The 26,394-nt window shown below is 41.1% G+C and overlaps 3 protein-coding genes across 4 annotated transcripts in view; 2 read left to right on the plus strand and 1 right to left on the minus strand.

Moving 5' to 3' along the window:
- Positions 1-98: 98 nt before the first annotated feature.
- Positions 99-6,436, plus strand: LOC113523083 (uncharacterized). Of its 2 annotated transcripts, none has more exons than XM_026908950.3 (5): positions 99-212; positions 3,105-3,277; positions 3,633-3,799; positions 5,028-5,194; positions 6,086-6,432. In XM_026908950.3, exons 2-5 carry the CDS (start codon positions 3,109-3,111, stop codon positions 6,279-6,281), a joined length of 699 nt encoding a protein of 232 aa, XP_026764751.2. In that variant the 5' UTR covers positions 99-212; positions 3,105-3,108; the 3' UTR covers positions 6,282-6,432. The 2 variants fall into 2 exon arrangements, with proteins under 2 accessions (XP_026764751.2, XP_052753811.1); XM_052897851.1 differs by lacking the exon at positions 99-212 and adding an exon at positions 373-475 and having other exon boundaries at positions 6,086-6,436.
- Positions 6,437-10,049: 3,613 nt separating this feature from the next.
- On the plus strand, positions 10,050-17,927 carry LOC113522888 (uncharacterized). The gene is made up of 5 exons (XM_026908729.3): positions 10,050-10,215; positions 13,688-13,858; positions 15,065-15,231; positions 16,636-16,802; positions 17,682-17,927. Exons 2-5 carry the CDS (start codon positions 13,690-13,692, stop codon positions 17,875-17,877), a joined length of 699 nt encoding a protein of 232 aa, XP_026764530.2. The 5' UTR covers positions 10,050-10,215; positions 13,688-13,689; the 3' UTR covers positions 17,878-17,927.
- Positions 17,928-18,838: 911 nt separating this feature from the next.
- Positions 18,839-26,394, minus strand: part of LOC113522772 (DNA topoisomerase 2-binding protein 1) — a 32,497-nt gene continuing 24,941 nt past the window's right edge. The window contains exon 25 of the mRNA XM_052897800.1: positions 18,839-21,829. Within this exon, the coding sequence (XP_052753760.1) occupies positions 21,631-21,829 (199 nt within the window). The 3' untranslated portion in view covers positions 18,839-21,630. The remainder of the gene's footprint in view (positions 21,830-26,394) is intronic.

Below are 26,394 nucleotides of genomic sequence, written 5' to 3' on the forward strand. Positions count from 1 at the left end.
GATTCAATTGTATAAATTATTCAAGAAAAATATTCGCTACAATAAAAGTAATAAATATTAAAGATAGGCTAAAATGGAAACATCCAAAGCCGAAAAGCTATCATAAAAAAAAATATTCGCCGAGCAAACAGTTTGAATATAGTTCGTTAACAAAATTGTTTAATAAATATAAAACTTGTGCAGAGACGAAATAATACGTAGTGAAATATTGTGTAAGTTCTTTTAATTACTACAAAATAAGGTAGAATTATTTTTCATACGCTATGGGGACTTAACGCGAATAAACTGCACGGGCTGCCAGAGGACACCGCTTAGTTCAATCCTATCGTGACCACGACGTGATGCCACCCACGTCGAAACATCGACAATAAAAATTAAGTATGTAGGTACTATTTACCTGCAATCGCGTCGCGTAAAGTCCCGATAGTGTATTTAAAATATATAACAACAACGCGAAAGTTTAATATTAACTAAGGTAAAGTTTACATATGTATTTATTTATTTATTTTGTAATACTTTATTGTAAAGTCTTAAATTATAGAATATTGTAAATTGATGGAGACAAAATAAATATTAGCTAATTAATTTATATTATTATATGTATCACGTCTCCCATATTTAGAACTAACAAAATTTTTCATCGTGCCTCCCACCAAACTGTTTATAATTACTCCTCTCCATCCAAAGGTTGCCTGGAAGAGATCGCTCTTAGCGATAAGGTCGCCCATTGTTTTCTCATTGTGATTATTTCTTGTAATTATTTATATTTATAATAAGTTTACTATTGTAATCTTTTGGAGAAAACAATAAAGAGTATCTATCTATCTGTCTAAGAAAAAAATAGAAAAAACATTAGGTGCTACAATTACAACACGAGCAAATTGATACAGGACTGCTAATACATCTAAATGTATTATATGTGTACACATAACTTAAAATAGTATGTTATGTTAGTTTTGTTTAGCACATTAAATTATAGTGATATAATAATTATTTTAATAAATATACTATAATACCACAATATTGTAATATACAATTTTTTTATATTACATTAAATGACAATCTAATTGGCCACCTAGTGGTAAATACCAATTGTCATCTATTTAAAAAAAACTTTACAGAATATACGCACTGACCCTCAATGTGCTTCCATTATAAACTAAGGTATTATGCCTTTTTCCCAATAATTTTACTGCTATATTCCCACTCTTCAAATTTAAACACAGCCATGCAATAGTTTTTTTTAACGGCAGAAATACTTCAAGACTTTTATGTTAAACTACCCTCAATTGTGATGTTTTGTGGGTATATGTAACTTAAACACTAATAGATTCTTATGCTTAAAAAATTTATACGTTTCGTACGTAATATACTCGTTCTTTTTGTCATTACATAGTTTATAGTATTAGCTATTATACAAGTATACATATACCTTAGATTAGATAGTATCTCCATAGAAATGTTTCGAGAAAAACGGATCAACTTGTTCATACAATTTTACGTGATAATAGCTATGAGTAATTCCTTTATAGCGTCTATATTTAATTTGTCTTATAATTTCTGCATCTTCTTAATGTGTATAAACTCATTTTATTTATTAAATAATTCGTCAAGATACATTTAATACGTAAGTGTATAGAACACTGACAAAAGAAACGAGTCGGCTAATTTGACAATTAGCTGACAAAAAGTTGACCCGTTTTTCTCCCGAGGCTCGATGCTCATCTATATAATCTGAGATATATACATACTTAAATATAACAATTCAAGGTTATATATATATATATATATATATATATATATATATATATATATATATATAGAAATTTTTTTCCATATTATATTAAGTTGTTATTACTTTTAACCTTTTTTTTATACAACTTAGAATGGCAAACAAGCTGACGGCCCACCTGATGGACGGAGCGGTAACCGTCGCCTATAGACATAAGCAGTACCATGGACATAACAGAGTATACTGTTTCGCCCATGATACCCCCCATGCGTTGTCATTCCTGAGGACTCAGGTGTTATTCCTCTGTACCCACTAAATTCACGCTTAGTGTATGTAAGAGTTATAAATCATTGAAATAAATAAATAAATAAAATACAGTTTGCAATAACAAATGCAAAATTTCTGATGCGTAACATTCAAATCAATATGACGGTCATGTTTACATTTACAAAAATTGTAAGTAAATGTTAAGTTACTATATTACTAGTATTACTAATCTATTAAAAAAACTCTAACTACACTATGTCTGTAGAAGAATATTTAAGAAAAATTTATATAAGAGGTATTTCAAACAATCTAAACTGACCAGAAATGCCCCTCCATTTTCTATTCCTGTCGTTTCAACAAACTATAGACAAAACAGTTATATGCAGCAAGCAATGAACGAGTTTAATAAATTAAATAGACAGTTTATTTATTCATTAATTAATTTTTTTTTATACAACTTAGAATGGCAAAGAAGCTGACGGTCCACCTGATGTAAAGTGGTAACCGTCGCCTATAGACATGAGCAGTAGCATGGACATAACAGAGTATACTGTTTCGGCCATGATACCCCCCATGCGTTGCCATTCCTGAGGACTCAGGTGTTATTCCTCTGTACCCAGTACATTCACGCCATATCCCACCCTTCAAACCGAAACACAGACTTGCAAACACAACTGCTTCATGGTAGAAACACGAATGGGACAGAGGTACCCAAGCAATCTACTTCTGTACAAAGTCTCCCTCTGGTACTGGTTATTTATTACTCACATGGAATATACATGAGTATATTGGACCCCGCACTAGGTGAACCTGTATCGAGAGAGTCTATAAAGGGATTAGCAACACATGGGGGGTATCATGGGCGAAACAGTATACTCTGTTATGTCCATACTACTGCTCATGTCTATAGGCGACGGTTGTCACTTTTCATCAGGTGGACCGTCAGCTTGTTTGACATTCTAAATAGCATAAAAAATATTTTAAAAAATCAGAATAATTAATATACTATTATTTTTTATTTTAGTAAGATAGTATAATGTGTACAAGCAGATGAACCTTCCTGAAAGTATTCTAAAGGTGCTCATGCTCTTAATGGATCTTCCAGAGCGATGCCGTTCAAGAGGCACCTGGACGAGTCGTTCCCCCGTGTGTGGGACCGCTGGGAGACGGACGGCAATACTTGGACCATAGAGGACTTGCCTCCTGGCGATGAGGACGAGGCGATAGATATAATGCTCAAACATCTATGTCCCGACGAACCGTTGTATATATTAAACAGTTAGTTCACTTAGCTACTACATCACCTATATATATATATATATATATATATATATATATATATATATATATATATATATATATATATATATATATCCGATCCGATCCGCCCCAGCTTCGCACGGATACGCATTGCATCACATCGCATTAGAAACCTCTAAAATTAACAATGTTTCTCTACTATATTATGCATGTATTATACATATAAACCTTCCTCTTGAATCTCTCTATCAATAAAAAAAACCGCATCAAAATCCGTTTCGTAGTTTTAAAGGTCTAAGCATACATAGGGACAGACAGACGGGAAGCGACTTTGTTTTATACTATGTTGTAATTATTTTAATTCTCTCCTCAGAGTTACTGGACGACCCAGAAAGTGTACAAGAAATGTGCAAAACTTGGCGACTCTGCTTCAAACAGCGCATTAGCCTCGCTTGCTACGTGGAGTCTGGAAGTGAAAGGACACTGGTAGCACTTAACGTGTGTACAGTAAAGATGAAAGGGGATCGAACAAACACAGAGGTATGTTTTTGAATTGGTGATAATGGAATGGTAACCCTACCTGCGCTACCGGTATATGCTGGAGGGCTACCAGTGATAGATAGATGAGGTTGAAAGCAGATCAGTTGGCCCATCGTGAAGAATTTAACAAGAATTAATTACGATGGTTTCCAGGGAGAATGGAGGATCTATTAGAACCCATTACTCACAATCTTCCCCCCCCCCCCCACCCCACCCCAACACAGAGGTTAGCAACTATCAATATAGTTGACAATTTTTTTATGAAACATTTCTATATTAAACATATCCATGTCTAATCACCAGCTTGTTGCTATTCTTGGCAACAAGCTGTTGATTAGACATGGATATATCAGTGCCACTCCGATATCTATATATTGGATACCTCTAAACATTGATGGCAGAAATAATTAGATAGATAGATAGATAGATATATCGTTTATTTGTTTGTTACTAATCACACACAACATGTTCATAAGAATAGATAATACATAAAACAACATAAGATTTATAAAATTGTGTTATTATGTGTGATTAATTAAGATTGTATTCCATAAAAAAAATCACTTCAATTATAGCAATACCAGTTATTTTTTATTTTAAAATAAACTACGATACCGATTTTGTTAAAATGTCTATGAATGAATGAATGAATGAATGAATGAATGGTTTATTTTCTCTTCACAAAAGGTAGAATAAAGTGACAACTTGAGGTACAATTTGATATGAAGACCCATTTTGTGAGAGACTGGTGCTTGCGGTAGGTTTAGAAGAACCTGTGTTACAAGTCACCAAGTCTATGGGACTAATCTATTTAAAAAACGAACAGAGTTTCGTGCCTCCAGTCAAACTGTTTATAATCACTCTTCTTATAATTATTCAAAGGCTTTTACTGCGACAACAATTCATGAAAATATATAACATCAATAAAGGAAATAACAGTAATGGAATGATAAGACAAAAGTGAAGAATTTATCCGTCCACTGCTAGAAATAGGCCTCCCCCATAAACTGCCATAGGGAACGGTCCTGAGCCAAGAAACTACGAGAATAAAATCAGATCAGTTGACCGATCGTGGCAAATTCACTAAAAATTAATCACAATGGTTTCCAGAAGGAACTACGTGGAGTTCGTCCTGATAGTGTATATTACTGCCAATGGGAACCAAAACCCTAATTAATAATGGGAACCAAAACCCTAATTAATAATCCGTTCTCCTTTATTTTATCAGGTACGAGGTGAAAACTACAAAAATGCTCAGCAAACACGTTTATACCTGGAGTCAAAATTAGATATTCTAGAACATTTGAATGTGGACAAGGCTCTCATTGCTATGGGATTGGTTGTACGAAAAGAGTACAGAGGAGCTCGGCTTGGAAGCAGACTTCTGGCTGCAAGGTAAAATACCTAAAATAGAAAAACCTCCATAGAACTAACGTACAAATATCCTACACAGGGGGAGAAAGGGATTGTTAGCAAAGAAATTCGACATTGCTAGCAATATGCCCTATCAGGTCGACCTACACGTGGTCCCCCTGGAAACCATCGTGAACAATTCTTGTTGAATTCGTCACAATGGGCTAACTGACCTGCTTCATCCTCATCTATCATCCCTTACTGGTGCCCCGCCGGTGTCTACCAATAGCGCGGGTAGGGTTACCATTTCATTATCACCCATTAAAAAAAATATCCTACACATTCTCATACAAAAACTATAATTAAAACTGCTCCAAATTATATTTTCTAAAGATAAAAAAAATCTAGAAATCCTTATCATTATATCAGCATTTAACTGTCCACTGCTGAACATAAGTCTGCCCTTGGGGGGTTTTGCCAGTAGTGGCAACGCTTGGCAGACGGGTTGGCAACCGCAGTTAGACGTTATTGATGTTTTAAGAGGGACGCTGCTGCCCATCCCTCGCCCTCCCTTAGTCGCCTCTTACGACACCCACGTGAAAGAAACAGAAGGTCCTTTCTATGCGGGGACAACACGGCATGTTTCTATCTATATTTAGCTATAATATAATAAAACGGAAGTTTTTATAAGCAATTTAGAATGGCAAAGAAGCTGATGGCCCACCTGATGGAAAGTGGTAACCGTCGCCTATAAACATGAGCAGTACCATGGATATAACAGAGCATACTGTTCCGCCCATGATACCCTGCATGCGTAGCGACTCCTGAGAACTAGCGGAATAACGGAGTTATTCCTCTGTACCCTGTAAATTCACTGCCATATCCCAATCCAACGTCAATACAACTGTATTGACTTAATCTATTTGTTTACAGAGAGCCTCTATGTCGATATCTTGGCATTAAAGCTACCGTATCTACCTTTACCAGCATAATTGCCCAAAAGGTTGCAGTGCGAAGTGGCTTCACAACCATTCTAGAAGTATCCATCAAAGAACTGAGCGAAGCAGGATTGAAATATCCCAAGGAAGATAATAGGATAATCAAAATAATGATGAAGAAATATGAATGACGTCAGAACAAAAGATCCTGAAAAAAAATATTACATATATTTTATGCTTAAAACGAAATGACAATTTTATATAATTTAAAATTGGACACCACAAAAAAAGAAGATTTCAATTGTGGCAAAAAAATATTTTAGAATAAATTAATGAATTGAATGTGAAATTGAGTTTGTTTGTTTTGTAATAGTATCTTAACGGCTTAAGAAGTTACTATAAAATTTGTTATATAGGATGGATATAGAATACTTTACCACGAACACTCAGGTTGTGGAATGAGCTCCCTGCCGATGTTTTCCCAGGAGATTACAGCATGGGGTTCTTCAAAAGGGGGGTAAAGAGGTTTCTTCAGGGTCGGCAACGCCCGCGTAATACCTCTGGTATTGCAGGTGTTCATAGGCTACGGTAACCACTTACCATCAGGTGGGCCGTATGCTTGTTTGCCACCACAGTGGTATAAAAAAAAATCTTTTATCCCGGTCAGTGAACATATCCCGGTCACGCGGAAAAAGTCGCGGGTAAAAGCTAGTAAACGTATAAATCATTCGTTCACCTGTAAATATAAGACACCGGGAGAAAAGGGATTGTTAGTAATGGAGACTGAGAATCCCATTGCTAGCAATATACCCAACCAGGTCGACCTCCTCGCGGGTCTCCCTGGAAACTATCATGGTTAATTCCTGATGAATTCATCATGATGGACTAACTGGCCTGTTTTCATTCTCATCTATCACCCTTCACTGGTGCTCCACCAGCGTATCCTGTTAGCGCAGGCGGGATTACCATTTCATTTTCACCCATATAAAAAAAAAATATAACACACCAAGAGTCCTAAGATACACGGTTGTAACACATTTTTAAATCTTTTTCTCTCTCTTTCTCTCTCTTTTCGTTTGGCTTTTTGTTTGTACTTTTTGCTTCAGTAGGTATTTTCCTGTCTTATTTTCTTTTATCTTCTATTCTGATTTATCATCATTAGAATTAAGAATAATAATAAAATTATCTATTCAGCTACAAAACATAACAATATTAATGACAACTTTAAAATAATAATTCTGTGGCAATAACTGAAATGGTCACCACTCAGCTTAAGCTGCAGCGTGGTGTTACAGCGCTGTTTTTCAGTGGGGCCACCACTCGATAGGTAGCACTCGAGAAACAGGATTAAGTCTATAATATACTTTATACATGATATCAATATTATATATAAATATAATTATATATTATTTATTGTATAAGGTATACGATACAGCAAGATATAATGAAGATAAATAGAATAATTATGTATTCAAATAATTATAATGCAAATTATGTTATTATATTTGTGTAGCTAAGTATACACTGTGATTTGAAAAAACACAAAAGCTTTTATTAGAAATATTTTAAAGTATAACATTTTACAGTTGCGTTTGATTTTTAATGTTAGGAATAAAATTATTTCACTGCATAAATAATTTCGTGGAAACCTGATGGCTTTTTCACGGAACCCACTTTAGGAATCGATGAAATAAAATAAAGAATAACTGAGTAGAAAATTCCTACATTATAAAGTCACTTAAAATAATATCTTTTTTTAGTGTTTGGAAAATTGAGTTGTGGCGCATAAAATGTGTTGTGAATCTGGTTAACAATATATGTACGTCGAACAAAATTAGCCACTAATTATGTATCATTATCATTTATTACTTTATAAATGGTTGTGCCGTAGCATACAGATCTGTAATGTTTTACAACAAAAATTTGTTGTGTCCATTTAGATAAAAATAATATGCAAGATATATATTTATTTTTTTATACAACTTAGAATGACAAACGAGCTGACGGTCCACCTGATGGAAACTAATAACCGTTGCCTATAGACATGAGCAGTACCATGGACATAACAGAGTATTATGTTTCGCCCATGATACCCTCCGTGCGTTGCCATTCCTGAGGACTCAGGTGTTATAACTCTGTACCCAGTAAATTCACGCTATATTCACCCACCCTTCAAACCGAAACACAGCAATGCAAACACAACTGCTTCACGGTTGAAACACGAATGGGACAGAGGTGCCCAAGCAATCGACTATTGTACAAAGTCTCCCTCTGGTACATAGACTAGATTTTGTATTTCTAGTATATTGTCTTGCATAAGAGCGCTGATATTGATATTTTCTATGATTCAATAGATGTAATATTAAGGAAACTCACAAAGGCAGATCATGCTAGCTTTAATAAAACACAGCAATCATGAATAAACTTGTTGTTTAACAATTAACGTACATATATACATAACATGATTTGGCAGGAGTAATGCAAAACTGATTCTTGCTAGATTATGATTTTTCTTCTCTTCTTTTTTTTTTTTTTTGCTTCAATCTATTTTTCTTATGTAACGCACATTTATTGGATTTTTGCTATGTCTTGATTATTGTTAGTAATAAAAGTACGTCAATTAAATTCTGTATATTACGTTCGTTTTTTATCAGTACTTGTATCAGATCTAATTTTGTATTTTTTTTTATTTTGTAATCTTATATAGATAGAGGATCTCCATAGAAATGCTTCGAGAAAAACGGATCAACTTTTTCATACAATTTTGCGTGATAAATAATTATTAGTGGATTCCTTTATAACGTCTATATTTTTTTTAATGGATGATAATGGAATGGTAACCCCACCCGCGCTATCGGTATACACCGGCGGGGCACCAGTGAAGGATGATAGGTGAGGATGAAGCAGGTCAGTTAGCCCATCGTGATGAATTCAACAAGAATTGTTCACGATGGTTTCCAGGGGGAACCACGTGGAGCTCGACCTAATAAGGTATATTGCTGGCAATGGGGCTGTCAAACTCCATTACTAACAATCCCTTTCCCCCCCATAACGTCTATATTTATTTTGTCTTATAATTTCTGCATATTTTTTTATGCGTAAACACTCATTTTATTGATAATATAATATATAATAAATAAAATATATAATACGCCAAGATGCATTTTATGCATAAATATATAGAATACAAAAATAAATATAATAAAAAAGACGAGTCAGCCAATTTGATAATTATTATAAGGCTTTGAAGATGTTTTAAGAGGGACGCTGCTGCCCATCCCTCGCTTTCCCTTAGTGGCCTCTTAGGACACACACGGAAAAGGTGGCCTATTCTATGTAGACCACACAGCAATACTTTCAAATTGGTCCTATAGAAATTTCATCAAAACCGGTTCAGTAGTTTGAGTTTAATTCAAAATAACTGTTATTGCCTCGACTGTAGTCACTTTGTACAAAAGTCGATTGCTTGGGTACCTCTGTCCCATTCGTGTTTCAACCGTGAAGCAGTTGTGTTTGCATGGCTGTGTTTCGATTTGAAGGGTGAGATATGGCGTGAATATACTGGGTACAAAGGATAACACCTGAGTCCTCAGGAATGGCAACGCATGGGAGGTATCATGGGCGAAACAGTATACTCTGTCATGTCCATGGTACTACTTTTGTCTATAGGCGACGGTTACCACTTACCATCAGGTGGGCCGTCAGCTTGTTTGCCATTCTAAGTTATATAAAAAAAAACTTATTTTTGTGACAAAAAATCTACTTCTGTTATTTAAGTTCCGGATGACATCAAACTTATCATTCGTAAGGGAATTTAAATTCTATTTCTTACTTAAAACACACATTCATTTACCATCGATACATTGTAAGTAACCTATAATTCGCCGATATGTAGCTCTGTCCTAGTTCTGACAGTACACAGTCATTGTACAAGGTGAAACAAGTAATGAATGTACTATTATACAATTCAACACTGCAATCATTCGTGTGTACGACATCACTGTGGTCACCACTCGGCTATCTTATCAATACTTTTTTTGCATTTATTATATATATAATAAATGGAAATTATATTATTTATATAAATATTGTAGTAGTATCTTCATCAGTGTCGAGGTTACATATGTAAGTACATATAATTTTAATTATTTGTATTCATGTAATCGCTTTACCATACCAGCCGTTAACCCTCATACCCGGGGGGAAAAGGATTGTTAGTAATAGGGTCTAATTGACCCATTGCTATACACCCAATCAGGTCGACCTCCACGCGGTTCCCCCTGGAAACCATCGTGGTTAATTCTAGTGGAATTCGTCACGATGGACTAACTGACCTGCTTCATCCTTATCTATCATCCCTCACTGGTGCTCCGCCAGCGTATCCCGACAGTACAGGCGGGGTTACCATTCCATTATCACTCATTAAAAAAAAAACCTCATACCCTACAGCCTAAATGGTCGCGTACAACGCGGTTTCAGAGATGTTTTCTCCCACGAACACTCAGGTTGCGGAATGAGCTCCCTGCCGAGGTTTTTCCAAGAGACTACAGCATGGGGTTCTTCAAAAAGAGGTTTCTTCAGGGTCGGCAACGCGCGCGTAATACCTCTGATATTGCAGGCGTTCATAGGCTACGGTAACCGCTTACTATCAGGTGGGCCGTATGCTTGTTTGCCAAATCAGTGGTATAAAAAAAAAAAAGAAAATTACACTGCTGAACATTTGCCCCCACCATAAGGAGGGCTTTGTCAATAGTAGCTACAATTGGCAGGCGGGTTGGCAACCGCAGTTAGTCTTTGGTTATGTTTTAAGAGGAAGGCTACTGTCCATCCTTCGACCGTAGTGATTTATCATAACTCACTTTGAATGACTATTAATAAAATTCATATACAGCCAATTCGATGACCGGTCTAATAAATCATTTCAAATTTCGTTTTCACAAAAAAATCTATTTTTTATACGACTAAATTATTTATTTATTTAGTTTATTTAGGATAAATTAAATACATATTACATATTTACTAAATGCTAGCCAATTATATTTATCCCCTAATGTGGAAGTAAATCCTATTAATTGCAAAAAGAATTATCAAAATCGGAAAAGAATTGGCGATATAATAAGTAAAAACATACGTATACAAATAAAAAGGGTTCAATTGAAATACTCTTTTTGAATTGAAATTATCATTATAATTAAAGATTGTGGCCCAGAAAAAAAAACGACTCAATTGATCTAAAAACTAAATGACTGAAACAATTTTGATAAAATTTCAATGGGACCAATTTTAGAGTATAAAAATTCTTTGGTATATGAAATCAAAAAAAAATTTTAAATTAGTTCACAACTGACTAAATTTTACCAGAGGGAGATTTTGTACAAAAGTTGCTTGCTTGGGCACCTCTGTCCCATTCGTGTTTCTACCGTGAAGCAGTCGTATTTGCATGGTTGTATTTCGGTTTGAAGGGTGGGATATGGCAGTGAATTTACAGGGTACAGAGAAATAACACCTGAGTCCTCAGGAATGGCAACGCATGGGGTGTATCATGGGAGAAACATTATACTCTGTTATGTCCATGGTACTGCTCATGTCTATAGACGACGATTACCACCAGGTCGGCCGTCAGTTTGTTTGCCATTCTAAGTTGTATAAAAATAAATTTAAACTAAGTTTCATTCAAAATATTTGTATATGCAGAATTCTGCGGTGGGATCTATGTTATGTAAGTAAATTATACAAGTGTCTATAGGCGACGGTTACCACTTTCCATCAGGTGGGCCGTCAGCTTGTTTGCCATTCTAAGTGGAATAAAAAAAAAACATAAAATAACTACAACCGAATGGCGAAACTCCTTATTTTTGAAGTCAATTGAAAATAAATTATTTGAACTACTAATATTATAAATGTAAAAGTGAGTTTGTTTTCATTTGTCTGTTTCCTATTAATATCTTAACGACTGAAACAATCATCATAAAATTTTGATGATGCCATGTACCATTTGGGTCACTGCGACACACTTGTTGAAAACATATTTACATACTTCATTTTTTGTTTTATATTTAAAAAAATGTAAATAATCTGATTGTATAAACTCATTTGTTAATTTACGTGTGTCATAAATGGCTCAAATAAAGTGTTTATCTATCTATCTACCATTACGAATCGGAAAATGTATTTTTTTTTTTTTTATACAACTTAGAATGGCAAACAAGCTGACGGCCCACCTGGTGGAAAGTGTTAACCATTAACATACGTTATATTTTTTACATCCTGGTCGTGTGGACAGAGTCGTAGTTTAAAACTAATTAATTAAATATAATATCTAGATGTGTAATTTATAAAATTAAATTCGAATTGTATAAATACAAGGGTCGATCCTAAGGCGTCATTTCCCTAAACCTATCTCTAATTGAAATTTCAATTTGATATTCCAGCGAAATCTTTATTCTAAAAAGCGATATAAGCTAACTTTATAATAGATTTAAGTCAAAATTATCATAAATTTAGTTCATAATGGTCCATAAAATAGTAACTTCGCGAAATAATCAAATTAAAATATTAGATTAAAAGTTAGGTATAGAGAAATGGTGCGTCAGAATCGATTGCACAAGGTACATAAATAGAAGTTAATGCAGTTAAGTAACTTAATTAATTAAAGTAACTAAATAAACTAATTAATTAATTTCCCATGTATATATAGATATCCAAATCAATTTAAATATATTAATATATATATATATATATATATATATATATATATTAAAATTAATTTAAATAAATAAGTATATTTAAATATGTGACAAACAAGTAGGTATATTGCACCGCAAGAGACAAGCGACTTCTTCAATATGCACCGATAAACAACAAGATATTTCGTAAATTATTAGACTACCCTCTTATTCATAAAATCTAAAATGTGTTACAAACCTATTTGAACTGTTGGAATGTGTTGTCACTGTCTTTCATATTGAGAAATGAACGTAAAAGTAAAGGACAAAACAAGTCAAAAGCTAAAATAGGTTTATCAGAGGTTTGACGTTGTTTATAAATAAGGGAATAGTACTTAGTAGACATTGTAAATATTGCGTGTTTGCATTGAAATGTAGCTTTATAAAAGTCAATGTTTTACTTCACAGAGCATAATGTCAGTGGTCACAAAATTGCTATCAGTCCAACACAAGAGCAAGAGTATCTTTTTTTATATAGTTTTATCTTTTATATATTTATATAACATTTTAAGTATTTCTTTTTTATATTATGTGTTTGCTTTTAATGAATTACTCAAGCTGTGCACATAATGTAATTTGATTATAACCTAGCCGAATCACAAATGTAATTATTACTTAAGTTTTTTATGGTTGTAATCTGTTTTAGGTGCCAATAAAATAAAAAAAAAAACCCTAACAATTTTTAAAAAAGAATTACGTTTATTTTGCTAAGACTACTATTAGAAAGCAAACTGCGCACACTATTCATCGCTCTATCTATACTCAAATAATATTGTCTATAAACGTCTCATAATTTATCAAAGATAATTTTACTTTTAAGTATTATATAGGTACTTGTTTTGGGTCTAATAGTAGATCTATTTCATCCACAGCAATGCCGTTCATGAGGCACTTGGACGCGTCGTTCCCCCACGTGTGGGACCGTTGGGAGGCAAACGGTACCAAGTGGACTATACAGGATCTCCCTCCCAGTGACGAGGACGAGGCGCTAGATATACTGCTCAAGCACCTATGTCCTGATGAAGTATTGTGTGCACTAAGTGGTTGGTTATTTATTTATAAGTCATTTGTTCTGTCCCACTTGTTTCTGCTGCGAAACAGCTTTGTTTTCAAGGGTATGTTTCGGTGTATTTATTTATTTAGGTTTACCAACAATTGTTTCCATAAAATAATGTAAATATACAATTATGGAGCTTAGAACTAAGTGTAACAATTTTTAATAGGCAAACACAGCATATATTGATACATGTATAACAATAAGTACGGAGAAATATATATATATATATATATATATATATATATATATATATATATATATATATATATATATATATATATATATATATACAACTATTATTAAATGCTTAACAACTAACAACTAAAGCCATTATATCCATAAGCAGATCCAGCAGCACGTCTCTTTTTATATATTTATAGATATTTCGTACAAAAACAATTGGAGTATCAAAATTAATATCGACCTGGTCACTGCAGCTATTTATAATTTTACAGAACCTAAAGTAAGTAGTGTAAAAGGGAATATGGCAGTGAAACCACAAAATACTTGTCATAATACTATCATAATCATTATTAGCTGTTAAGTGTCCACTGCTGAACTTAGAGCTTTCCCATAAGAGGGTTCGCCAGTAATAACCATGCTTGGAAGGTGGGTTGACCACTGCAGTTAGGCTTTTGGTGTTGTTTTAAGAGAATTGCTGCTGTCCAACCCTCTACCATTGAAAGGGAAGAAATTGTTAATTATGCGCACTACCAGTCCCAACGCTAGCAATATACCCTGTCAGGTCGACCTCCTCGTGGACCTGGAAACCATCATGACTGATTTATTGTTCAATTTTTAATGACTTATCGTCACTGGTGCCCCGCTGGTGTATACCGATAGCGCAGACGGGGTTACCATTCCAAAAAACCTTTTTATTCCCACTAAATCCATTAATAAAAGCCTTCTACCATTAAATTCCCTTAATCACCTCTTACGTTACCCACTGCAATGGAAGAGGTGGCCCATTCTATAACGAGACCGCTCAAAAACTGAGTCCTGAGGACTTAGGTGTTATTCCTCTGTATCCTGTAAATTCACTGCCATATCCCATCCTTCAAACCGAAACACAGTCATGCAAACAACTGCTTCACGGTAGAAACACGAATGGGACAGAGGTATCCAAGCAAACGACTTTTGTACAAAGTCTCTAAATATTATCTAATATTATTCTATTATAACCTCCTACTAGATATAATCAACGATCCAGTCAGTGTGCAGTGCATATCCAAAGTATGGAGGTATTACTTCCAGCAGCGCACTACACTTGCATGCTATGCGGAGTCGGCAGGCGAGAGGAAACTGGTAGCACTAAACGTATGCGCAGTAAAAGAGAAAGGGGAGGAGCTGAGTATGGAAGTTAGTTACTCTAATTATTGTGCACCATGCATGGACGTAACAAGGGGCAGCGGTAGGGGGGCTAGTGGGTATTGAAAGGCAATGCCTAACCTTAAAAGGCCCAATGCCCTACCTTAAAATGAAAGAAAATTAAACAGATTCACTTTTTCGAAGTCACTTAATTATGGCTTTTGCCCTATCAAAAAGTTGTTTTGGCCTACCTTAAACTTGGATTTAGCTACGGCCCTAACACCATGAAAGTCACTGTATATTCTGAGGGGTACTCACTATCGATGTTAGTAATGCGGACTACCAGACCCATTGCTAGCAATTTACCCTGTCAGGGCCTTCACGTGGTCCCACCTGGAAGCCATCGTGTTGAATTCCACTTGTTATTCATCACGATGGGCTAACTAACCTGCCTTTTCACCTGTCATCCCTCACTGGTGCCCCGCCAGCGTATACTGTTAACGCAGGCGAGATTACCATTCCATTATCATCCAATAACTTATTTTGGGTGGTAGGGGGTTAGAAGGGATTAATAATCAGAAATTAGTAGACCTATAGCTGGCAATGCATCTTATTAGGTCGACCTCCTCGCAGTTCCCCTTGGAAACCATCGTATTTAATTCCAAGTGAATTCATCACGATGAACTTAATGACCTGCCTTTTCATTCTCACCTATCATCCCTCACTGGTGCCAGTTGAATTTTTTATGTTCATTGCCTCATGACTCCGTCATTTAAACCGATTTCAATAATTCTTTTTTTACCTGAAAAGATATCACATCATCATAACAACCTTTAACTGTCCACTGCTGAATATAAGCCTCCCTTTTGGGGCATTTTTCCAGTAGTTGCCACGCCTGGCAGGCGGGTTGGCAACCGCAGTTAGACTTTTGATGCTGTTGTAAGAAGAACGCTTCTGCCCGTCCGTCAAACATAAGTTATCTTAGTCACCTGTTACAACACCCGCGGGAAGGAAGGGGTGGTCCATTCTATGCCGGGACCGACAAGGAAAAAAGGATATACCTATACCCAGTTTATTTCCATAGACATTTCATCAAAGTCGGTTAAGTAGTTCGGTTTTTAAATCAAAATAAACTGTTTAATTCCATTAAAGTCCAATTTTTGTGGAATAAATTCTATTATCGGATTTACATACACTCACATATTAGTAACAATGCGTGAATCATACACAATCACACTTTGGAATCCACTTCTAGCAGTAGCACTTCCAAATACGACATCGTAACCTTCAACAAAAGGGCATATTCCTTTTTAAAAAGTCCGGCAGCACACTGCTATTACTCCAGTGTTACGGGTACTCACGGTTGCGGGCGACGGTATTTCCTTACCATCAAATAAACCACGTAGTCATTTACCCCGTGTGTTATAAAAAAAAACATCAATGTATTGACCACAGGTTGTAGGCAAGAAATGGGAAAACGTCTATAAAGTATTAGAATACATGGAATCAAAAGTGGACTGCCTGGAGTACATGGGTCTGGACAAGGCGCTCACTGCTCTGGGCCTCGTAGTCCGGAAAGAGTATAGGGGAGCGAAACTCGGGGCCAGAGTTTTGGCTGCAAGGTGAGTTGATATTTTGTTTCATGGTAAAATTATTAAACTAAAATTGCTCTCACATATTTATTTGTACCTCGTGCTGTTACTTGTACTACCTTTTGTAAAGAGATAAATCAGTCATTCATTAACATTCTTTTAAATTAAGTAGAACACTTAATTATTCGACCGAGTGAACTGAACCGAGTGAGTGAACTCTTTTCCCAAAGAAAAAAAAAGCTAAATATTTTGAGCCACCTATTATTATAAATTAAAATGGACAATTTCATATTTATAACGGCAGTAAATATATATATATATATATATATATATATATATATATATATATATATATATATATATATATATATATATATATATATATATATATATATATATATATATCTTATATATAAAATTCTCGTGTCACGGTGTTTGTTACCAAACTCCTCCGAAACGGCTTTACCGACTTATGAAATTTTGTGTGCATATTGGATAGGTCTGAGAATCGGCCAACATCTATTTTTCATACCCCCCAATGATAAGGATGGTGTAATTTTTCCATTTTTACTTTATAATCATTTAGCATTGAAAAATACACACAACTTTAAATTTTCATCGTTTTACGATCAACCCCTGTCTTTTAATCGCGATTTTTATATTTAAAAAAAAATGGAAATTAAAATATTCTGTGTTCTATACTCGTATTGTTTGAGAATCACGCCACAACGATTGAACCAAATTAGATGCGGTTTTCTCAGATTTATTCATGAACTTCTAACTTAAAATCGGGTTTATGTTTTACCTTGATACGCTATCTTAAAGTGATGACCTACTTCAAAAATCTAAGCATACGAAGACTCGGGCAAAAGCTAGTTAGTAATAATATGTTTCATAAATTCCTTATAGGGAGCCTTTATGTCAGCATCTCGGTATAAAAGGCACGTTAACAATATTCACCGGGATAGCTTCACAGAAATCGGCGGTTAGCTGTGGCTTCACATCAGTACTGGAGGTGTCCATCAGAGAATTGGCCGAAATAGGATTGGACTATCCGAAGGATGATAATAGACTAATTAAATTAATGGTGAAGAAGTACGAATGAAAGTGATTTACGAAATTTACTAGCTTTTTATTTCTTTTTCTATTCTTTCCCCATTTGTTTATTTCACATATATATATATATATATATATATATATATATATATATATATATATATATATATATATATATATATATATATATATATATATATATAAAGATTATATAAAATTCTAAATAAAAAGACGATGTAATATTTGTATATTGGAGAAAAATTTATTACGTGTATTTACATTATATTTTCTTTGCCTTCCTTCCTTACGTTTGAAAAATATTTCAATAGTTAAATGTATCGACTTTATGATGTAACTTTTAAATAAAATTAGTTAAAGATAAAATAAAATGAAAAAAAAAATATAAATAAAAAATTGTGATAAATTATGTTTATCGCTGTTTTGTTTATTTTTATATCTTATCTTTATGGTTTTGTCAATTTATGTAACTAAGATTGGGTCAGAATTCGCCAAATTAAATAAAATAGTATTAAAATTATCGGATATAAAAAGTATTTAGCGATTATTACATTACCGTTTGATTATCAGTCGTCTCTTACGACACCCACGGAAAAAGAACGGGTGGCCTATTCTATTCTGAGACCACATGGCAACATATATGTATGTATGTATAGTTAAATAAATGAATTTATTTACCAGAGGGAGACTACAAGTCGTTTGCTTGGGCACCTCTGTCCCTGTTTCTACCGTGAAGCAGTTGTGTTTGCATGACTGTGTTTCGGTTTAAAGGGTGGAATATGGCAGTGAATTTACTGGGTACAGAGGACTAACACCTTAGTCCTCAGAAATGACAACGCATGGGGAGGTATCATGGGCGAAACAGTATACTCTGTTATGTCCATGATACTGCTCATGTCTATGTACATAGGCGACGGTTACCACTTTCAATCAGGTGGGCCGTCAGCTCGTTTGCCATTCTAAGAGGTATAAAAACAATGAAACAAACCATAAATAATATACAATTTTCATTAACCTTATTTACAATAGCAGTCGCTACTTGTAACAACAACGCCATACAAAAAAATTATCATAATAATATACAATTATTAAATTATAATTTTAAAAATATCTGGAATAAACACAAAGATTTTTGACGCCTAACACATGGTGTGATATACATCACACCCTGTGTTCAGATACCTGAACGACAAGTGTATACAGGGTGTAATGGACAGGTTGGTCAAAACGAAAACAGCTGATTCAGATGAACGGTCTGAACGGTCAGATGGCGGATTACTTTCCCACCGCAAATGCACCACAGCCATATAATTAACGATTCTCAGTTTTGACGCCGCGCAATGTATTTGAAATTTTACGACGTACTGAAGTGCACGCGACCCGAGATACCTACACAGCGCGCACTAAATATTTCCCAACTTGCTCACACATTCGTGTTTCTTATAATAGTGTCTCGTTTTGATTATTATTGTCATTGAACATCAAATTTACTAACCCTTAAATACCTGAAGTTTCAAATTTGATACCGGCGTTTGCATTGTTTCGTTGTTAAATAAATTTAAATATTTGAGATTACCGTAATGCCTAAAACATCAAAAATGATACCAAGTGTTTTTTTTTTCAAAATTAATATTATATATAAAAATATCGTTTTGATTTTTTTTACTATATTTCCCCATTAGTAAACACAGTAAAGGGTACACTTGTATATTTTTTAATTTGATTTAAAAATCAGGCTTTTAAGGGTTAATACCATCATTACCTTTATCAGCATCATTTTATTAGGTGTACATATGTTAATATATAGCAATATCTATATATTTTAGTTACAATATACTATATACTAGTCCAATAACGAATAAATTAAAAGTCTCTTATTCAAAAAACAGTATTGCATAACAGATTTGTAACATATTAAAAAATAGATATCCGACCGATATAGACGATATCGAAATGGGTGATAGATAGATAGATAGATACTCTTTATTGTTTCCTCCAAAAGATTACAACAGTAAACCTATTATAAATATAAACAATTACAAGAAATAATCACAAAAAGAAAAACAATGAGCGACCTTATCGCTAAAAGCGATCTCTTCCAAGCAACCTTTGGATGGAAAGGAGTAATTATAAACTGTTTGATTGGAGGCACGATGAAGATCCTATTATTACTAAATATGGAGATATAATACATGTAATAATGTAAATATATATCCCTACTGTGACCCTTTCTTCCGCCATCAATGTCAGAGGAACCCAATATATAGATATCGGATCGATATGCATATTACCCATGCCTAGCATATATATATATATATATATATATATATGTATATATATATATACATATATATATATATATATATATATATATATATATATATATATATATATATATATATATATATATATATATATATATATATATATATATATATATATATATATATATATATATATATATATATATATATATATATATATATATATATATATATATATATATACATATATATATATATATATATATATATATATAATCTATGACGGAGAGTATTGGCACAATTTTGATATTACTGAACGTCACTCAATGGATAGTATAATACATACATAATGTATGGGACAATATCATTTACCGCTGACACTGGTCAGTGTGGCACATCTTCGCATATCAACACTTATGAATGCGTACATAGCTTTATATTTGTCGCATTGTAAACATGTGATCAGTGTTTTTTTTTTGATCTTTTTCATGACGCGACCCCCTTATTATGTAAAAATATCTTGCGACCCCCTAACCTCCACGGTTTCATATGTGTATTGTGTGTTACCTTTTTATTACTCTATGGGAACAAAGGGTCTACCATGAAATTAAATTCCGAATTTTCGAACTCCATTTCGTGTTATTTTGCATAGCGAAATCGGTGCAATAAATGGAACAAGTCATTAGTCATAAATCCTACCATGATAATCCAAAGAAGCATAATTTTAACATTTTTAAAAGATATGTATTATGTAATTTTAATATAAAAAAATTGTGTTACGTTCGACCCCGAAATTTCTGAAAATTTGACTGACTGACTAAATACGGGCGCATTCACGGTATATGTATAATTGCTACATTTAATACTTACTATCATTTTGTTAAATTATTTTTAATTATAACAGTTATAACACCTGTGATAAATGATAGGAGCGATTTTCACTCGTTATGACCTTTGATTATAATTGAAAGTGATTTATTAGTTTTATGATAATCAGCCTTTACGACCCAGTCGGCCATCTACAACGAATTTTATTTTACTATTAAGCGAGCCCAGCCGAAGAATCGCGAACAAATCCGAATTCAGTGACCATCTGTGATTTTATTTAGCGTTACTTTGTAGCAGTCAATATGAAGCGACTTAGCTATAGTGATGTATGATTTCGCGTATCTTATGATGTATTTCTTTTTTTACAAGGGAGTGGCAATCTACTATATATCATACATAATCTATAGCAGTACTATATGTAAGCCTTCGAATGTTTAAAGGAAACTCGTTCGTATCATTTATCACTTTAGGTCCAAATTCCAGTATACAGGGTACACACTGTACCTACTGTGAAACGCACGGATTACTGCATGATTGCACGGGATATCGACCAAGCAACATCATTTTAAGTTCTTTATCTTTAAATATGTTCGTTTTACAAGGCAGTGATGTATTCTGTTAACTTAATATTCTGTGATAGTACTGTACATAAACCGTCAGATATATGTACAAATAAAATTCATACATATCACTTAGCTTTTAGGTCTAAATTCCGGTAAACAGTGTTCATGCGGATCAGGCGGCGGGTCATCGGTAAGGTACGAACTTAAAAGTACGGGCGCACATACTGGAATCCCACGGGATACCAGCCAAGCGGCGTCCCGGGCCGATAAGGGATACCGCTTCAAGTCCGCGAAGCACACTGTGATATCCTCGTCGCTGTACGGGGGCCTGGAGAATGATAAAATAAAAATTATGTTCACGACTGTAATGTAAAATGTGGCAGTCAGAGGGATTAATAATTGTAATTCTTCAGCTGGTTTCAAAAGCTTGTGTAAAAATATAGAAGTGTCGTTGTATGCTATTACAGTATAGTGTAAATAATGTATTACATTTGTTGATCCTTCGAGCCGGATTATTTAATATTGGTCTAGCGATAAATTTTGTACCTTTATGTATATATTTCAATCTGTATTTATGTTACTGTATTTTGCTTGCATTACTCAATTGTCATTGTATATTTTTGTTTCTGGTACAATAAAGAGTTAAATAATAATAAAGTCAAAAAGCTAATATCACAATAATTTTATGGTAACTGAATGCCTCTATTTGCCATTTACTCTGCGCCGTGCTCCAGCAGCTGTGTAGCGTATTGTATAGTAGTGTAATGTGGTAAAGGGCTTTTTTTATTGATAATGGAATGGTAACCCCACCCGTGCTATTAGTATACACCAGCGAGGCACCAGTGAAGGATGATAGGTGACGATGAAAGCAGGTCAGCCCATTCTGACGAATTCAACTAGAATTAATCACAACGGCTTCCAGGGGAAACCACGTGGAGGTCAACCTGAGAGGGTATATAGCTAGCAATGGGACTGATAATCCGCACTACTAACAATCTCTTCTCGCCTGTGGTGCGGCGGTGAGGGTAGGGAGGTGAGTACTAACGAGTGGTCGGGCGCGGCGCCGCCGGCGACGGTGACGAGGCGCGCGAGCAGGCGGCGGCGCGCGGGCGGCACGTGCAGCAGCGCGCGCACGCCGGCCAGCGGTGCGGCGGTGCGGCGGTGCGGCGGTGCGGCGGTGCGGCGGTGCGGCGGTGAGGGTAGGGAGGTGAGTACTAACGAGTGGTCGGGCGCGGCGCCGCCGGCGACGGTGACGAGGCGCGCGAGCAGGCGGCGGCGCGCGGGCGGCACGTGCAGCAGCGCGCGCACGCCGGCCAGCGGTGCGGCGGTGCGGCGGTGCGGCGGTGCGGCGGTGCGGCGGTGCGGCGGTGCGGCGGTGCGGCGGTGAGGGTAGGGAGGTGAGTACTAACGAGTGGTCGGGCGCGGCGCCGCCGGCGACGGTGACGAGGCGCGCGAGCAGGCGGCGGCGCGCGGGCGGCACGTGCAGCAGCGCGCGCACGCCGGCCAGCGGTGCGGCGGTGCGGCGGTGCGGCGGTGCGGCGGTGCGGCGGTGCGGCGGTGAGGGTAGGGAGGTGAGTACTAACGAGTGGTCGGGCGCGGCGCCGCCGGCGACGGTGACGAGGCGCGCGAGCAGGCGGCGGCGCGCGGGCGGCACGTGCAGCAGCGCGCGCACGCCGGCCAGCGGTGCGGCGGTGCGGCGGTGCGGCGGTGCGGCGGTGCGGCGGTGCGGCGGTGAGGGTAGGGAGGTGAGTACTAACGAGTGGTCGGGCGCGGCGCCGCCGGCGACGGTGACGAGGCGCGCGAGCAGGCGGCGGCGCGCGGGCGGCACGTGCAGCAGCGCGCGCACGCCGGCCAGCGGTGCGGCGGTGCGGCGGTGCGGCGGTGCGGCGGTGCGGCGGTGCGGCGGTGCGGCGGTGAGGGTAGGGAGGTGAGTACTAACGAGTGGTCGGGCGCGGCGCCGCCGGCGACGGTGACGAGGCGCGCGAGCAGGCGGCGGCGCGCGGGCGGCACGTGCAGCAGCGCGCGCACGCCGGCCAGCGGTGCGGCGGTGCGGCGGTGCGGCGGTGCGGCGGTGCGGCGGTGCGGCGGTGCGGCGGTGCGGCGGTGCGGCGGTGCGGCGGTGAGGGTAGGGAGGTGAGTACTAACGAGTGGTCGGGCGCGGCGCCGCCGGCGACGGTGACGAGGCGCGCGAGCAGGCGGCGGCGCGCGGGCGGCACGTGCAGCAGCGCGCGCACGCCGGCCAGCGGTGCGGCGGTGCGGCGGTGCGGCGGTGCGGCGGTGCGGCGGTGCGGCGGTGCGGCGGTGAGGGTAGGGAGGTGAGTACTAACGAGTGGTCGGGCGCGGCGCCGCCGGCGACGGTGACGAGGCGCGCGAGCAGGCGGCGGCGCGCGGGCGGCACGTGCAGCAGCGCGCGCACGCCGGCCAGCGGTGCGGCGGTGGCGGCGGTGCGGCGGTGCGGCGGTGCGGCGGTGCGGCGGTGCGGCGGTGCGGCGGTGAGGGTAGGGAGGTGAGTACTAACGAGTGGTCGGGCGCGGCGCCGCCGGCGACGGTGACGAGGCGCGCGAGCAGGCGGCGGCGCGCGGGCGGCACGTGCAGCAGCGCGCGCACGCCGGCCAGCGGTGCGGCGGTGCGGCGGTGCGGCGGTGCGGCGGTGCGGCGGTGCGGCGGTGCGGCGGTGCGGCGGTGAGGGTAGGGAGGTGAGTACTAACGAGTGGTCGGGCGCGGCGCCGCCGGCGACGGTGACGAGGCGCGCGAGCAGGCGGCGGCGCGCGGGCGGCACGTGCAGCAGCGCGCGCACGCCGGCCAGCGGTGCGGCGGTGCGGCGGTGCGGCGGTGCGGCGGTGCGGCGGTGCGGCGGTGAGGGTAGGGAGGTGAGTACTAACGAGTGGTCGGGCGCGGCGCCGCCGGCGACGGTGACGAGGCGCGCGAGCAGGCGGCGGCGCGCGGGCGGCACGTGCAGCAGCGCGCGCACGCCGGCCAGCGGTGCGGCGGTGCGGCGGTGCGGCGGTGCGGCGGTGCGGCGGTGAGGGTAGGGAGGTGAGTACTAACGAGTGGTCGGGCGCGGCGCCGCCGGCGACGGTGACGAGGCGCGCGAGCAGGCGGCGGCGCGCGGGCGGCACGTGCAGCAGCGCGCGCACGCCGGCCAGCGGTGCGGCGGTGCGGCGGTGCGGCGGTGCGGCGGTGCGGCGGTGAGGGTAGGGAGGTGAGTACTAACGAGTGGTCGGGCGCGGCGCCGCCGGCGACGGTGACGAGGCGCGCGAGCAGGCGGCGGCGCGCGGGCGGCACGTGCAGCAGCGCGCGCACGCCGGCCAGCGGTGCGGCGGTGCGGCGGTGCGGCGGTGCGGCGGTGCGGCGGTGAGGGTAGGGAGGTGAGTACTAACGAGTGGTCGGGCGCGGCGCCGCCGGCGACGGTGACGAGGCGCGCGAGCAGGCGGCGGCGCGCGGGCGGCACGTGCAGCAGCGCGCGCACGCCGGCCAGCGGTGCGGCGGTGCGGCGGTGCGGCGGTGCGGCGGTGCGGCGGTGAGGGTAGGGAGGTGAGTACTAACGAGTGGTCGGGCGCGGCGCCGCCGGCGACGGTGACGAGGCGCGCGAGCAGGCGGCGGCGCGCGGGCGGCACGTGCAGCAGCGCGCGCACGCCGGCCAGCGGTGCGGCGGTGCGGCGGTGCGGCGGTGCGGCGGTGCGGCGGTGCGGCGGTGCGGCGGTGCGGCGGTGAGGGTAGGGAGGTGAGTACTAACGAGTGGTCGGGCGCGGCGCCGCCGGCGACGGTGACGAGGCGCGCGAGCAGGCGGCGGCGCGCGGGCGGCACGTGCAGCAGCGCGCGCACGCCGGCCAGCGGTGCGGCGGTGCGGCGGTGCGGCGGTGCGGCGGTGCGGCGGTGCGGCGGTGCGGCGGTGCGGCGGTGAGGGTAGGGAGGTGAGTACTAACGAGTGGTCGGGCGCGGCGCCGCCGGCGACGGTGACGAGGCGCGCGAGCAGGCGGCGGCGCGCGGGCGGCACGTGCAGCAGCGCGCGCACGCCGGCCAGCGGTGCGGCGGTGCGGCGGTGCGGCGGTGCGGCGGTGCGGCGGTGCGGCGGTGAGGGTAGGGAGGTGAGTACTAACGAGTGGTCGGGCGCGGCGCCGCCGGCGACGGTGACGAGGCGCGCGAGCAGGCGGCGGCGCGCGGGCGGCACGTGCAGCAGCGCGCGCACGCCGGCCAGCGGTGCGGCGGTGCGGCGGTGCGGCGGTGCGGCGGTGCGGCGGTGAGGGTAGGGAGGTGAGTACTAACGAGTGGTCGGGCGCGGCGCCGCCGGCGACGGTGACGAGGCGCGCGAGCAGGCGGCGGCGCGCGGGCGGCACGTGCAGCAGCGCGCGCACGCCGGCCAGCGGTGCGGCGGTGCGGCGGTGCGGCGGTGCGGCGGTGCGGCGGTGAGGGTAGGGAGGTGAGTACTAACGAGTGGTCGGGCGCGGCGCCGCCGGCGACGGTGACGAGGCGCGCGAGCAGGCGGCGGCGCGCGGGCGGCACGTGCAGCAGCGCGCGCACGCCGGCCAGCGGTGCGGCGGTGCGGCGGTGCGGCGGTGCGGCGGTGCGGCGGTGAGGGTAGGGAGGTGAGTACTAACGAGTGGTCGGGCGCGGCGCCGCCGGCGACGGTGACGAGGCGCGCGAGCAGGCGGCGGCGCGCGGGCGGCACGTGCAGCAGCGCGCGCACGCCGGCCAGCGGTGCGGCGGTGCGGCGGTGCGGCGGTGCGGCGGTGCGGCGGTGAGGGTAGGGAGGTGAGTACTAACGAGTGGTCGGGCGCGGCGCCGCCGGCGACGGTGACGAGGCGCGCGAGCAGGCGGCGGCGCGCGGGCGGCACGTGCAGCAGCGCGCGCACGCCGGCCAGCGGTGCGGCGGTGCGGCGGTGCGGCGGTGCG

The sequence above is a fragment of the Galleria mellonella genome, unplaced genomic scaffold (genome assembly GCF_026898425.1).
Source record: "Galleria mellonella isolate WM207_F2 unplaced genomic scaffold, CSIRO_AGI_GalMel_v1 utg38, whole genome shotgun sequence".
NCBI lineage: Eukaryota > Metazoa > Arthropoda > Insecta > Lepidoptera > Pyralidae > Galleria > Galleria mellonella.

Excerpts from the sequence above, each read along its gene's own strand:
- LOC113523083 (XM_026908950.3), top strand. The coding sequence starts at position 3,109 with ATGCCGTTCAAGAGGCACCTGGACGAGTCGTTCCCCCGTGTGTGGGAC. Across the intron at positions 3,278-3,632 it reads ACCGTTGTATATATTAAACA|AGTTACTGGACGACCCAGAA; the intron begins GTTAGTTCACTT and ends TTCTCTCCTCAG. Across the intron at positions 3,800-5,027 it reads GGGATCGAACAAACACAGAG|GTACGAGGTGAAAACTACAA; the intron begins GTATGTTTTTGA and ends TTATTTTATCAG.
- LOC113522888 (XM_026908729.3), top strand. The coding sequence starts at position 13,690 with ATGCCGTTCATGAGGCACTTGGACGCGTCGTTCCCCCACGTGTGGGAC. Across the intron at positions 13,859-15,064 it reads AGTATTGTGTGCACTAAGTG|ATATAATCAACGATCCAGTC; the intron begins GTTGGTTATTTA and ends ACCTCCTACTAG. Across the intron at positions 16,803-17,681 it reads GCCAGAGTTTTGGCTGCAAG|GGAGCCTTTATGTCAGCATC; the intron begins GTGAGTTGATAT and ends AATTCCTTATAG.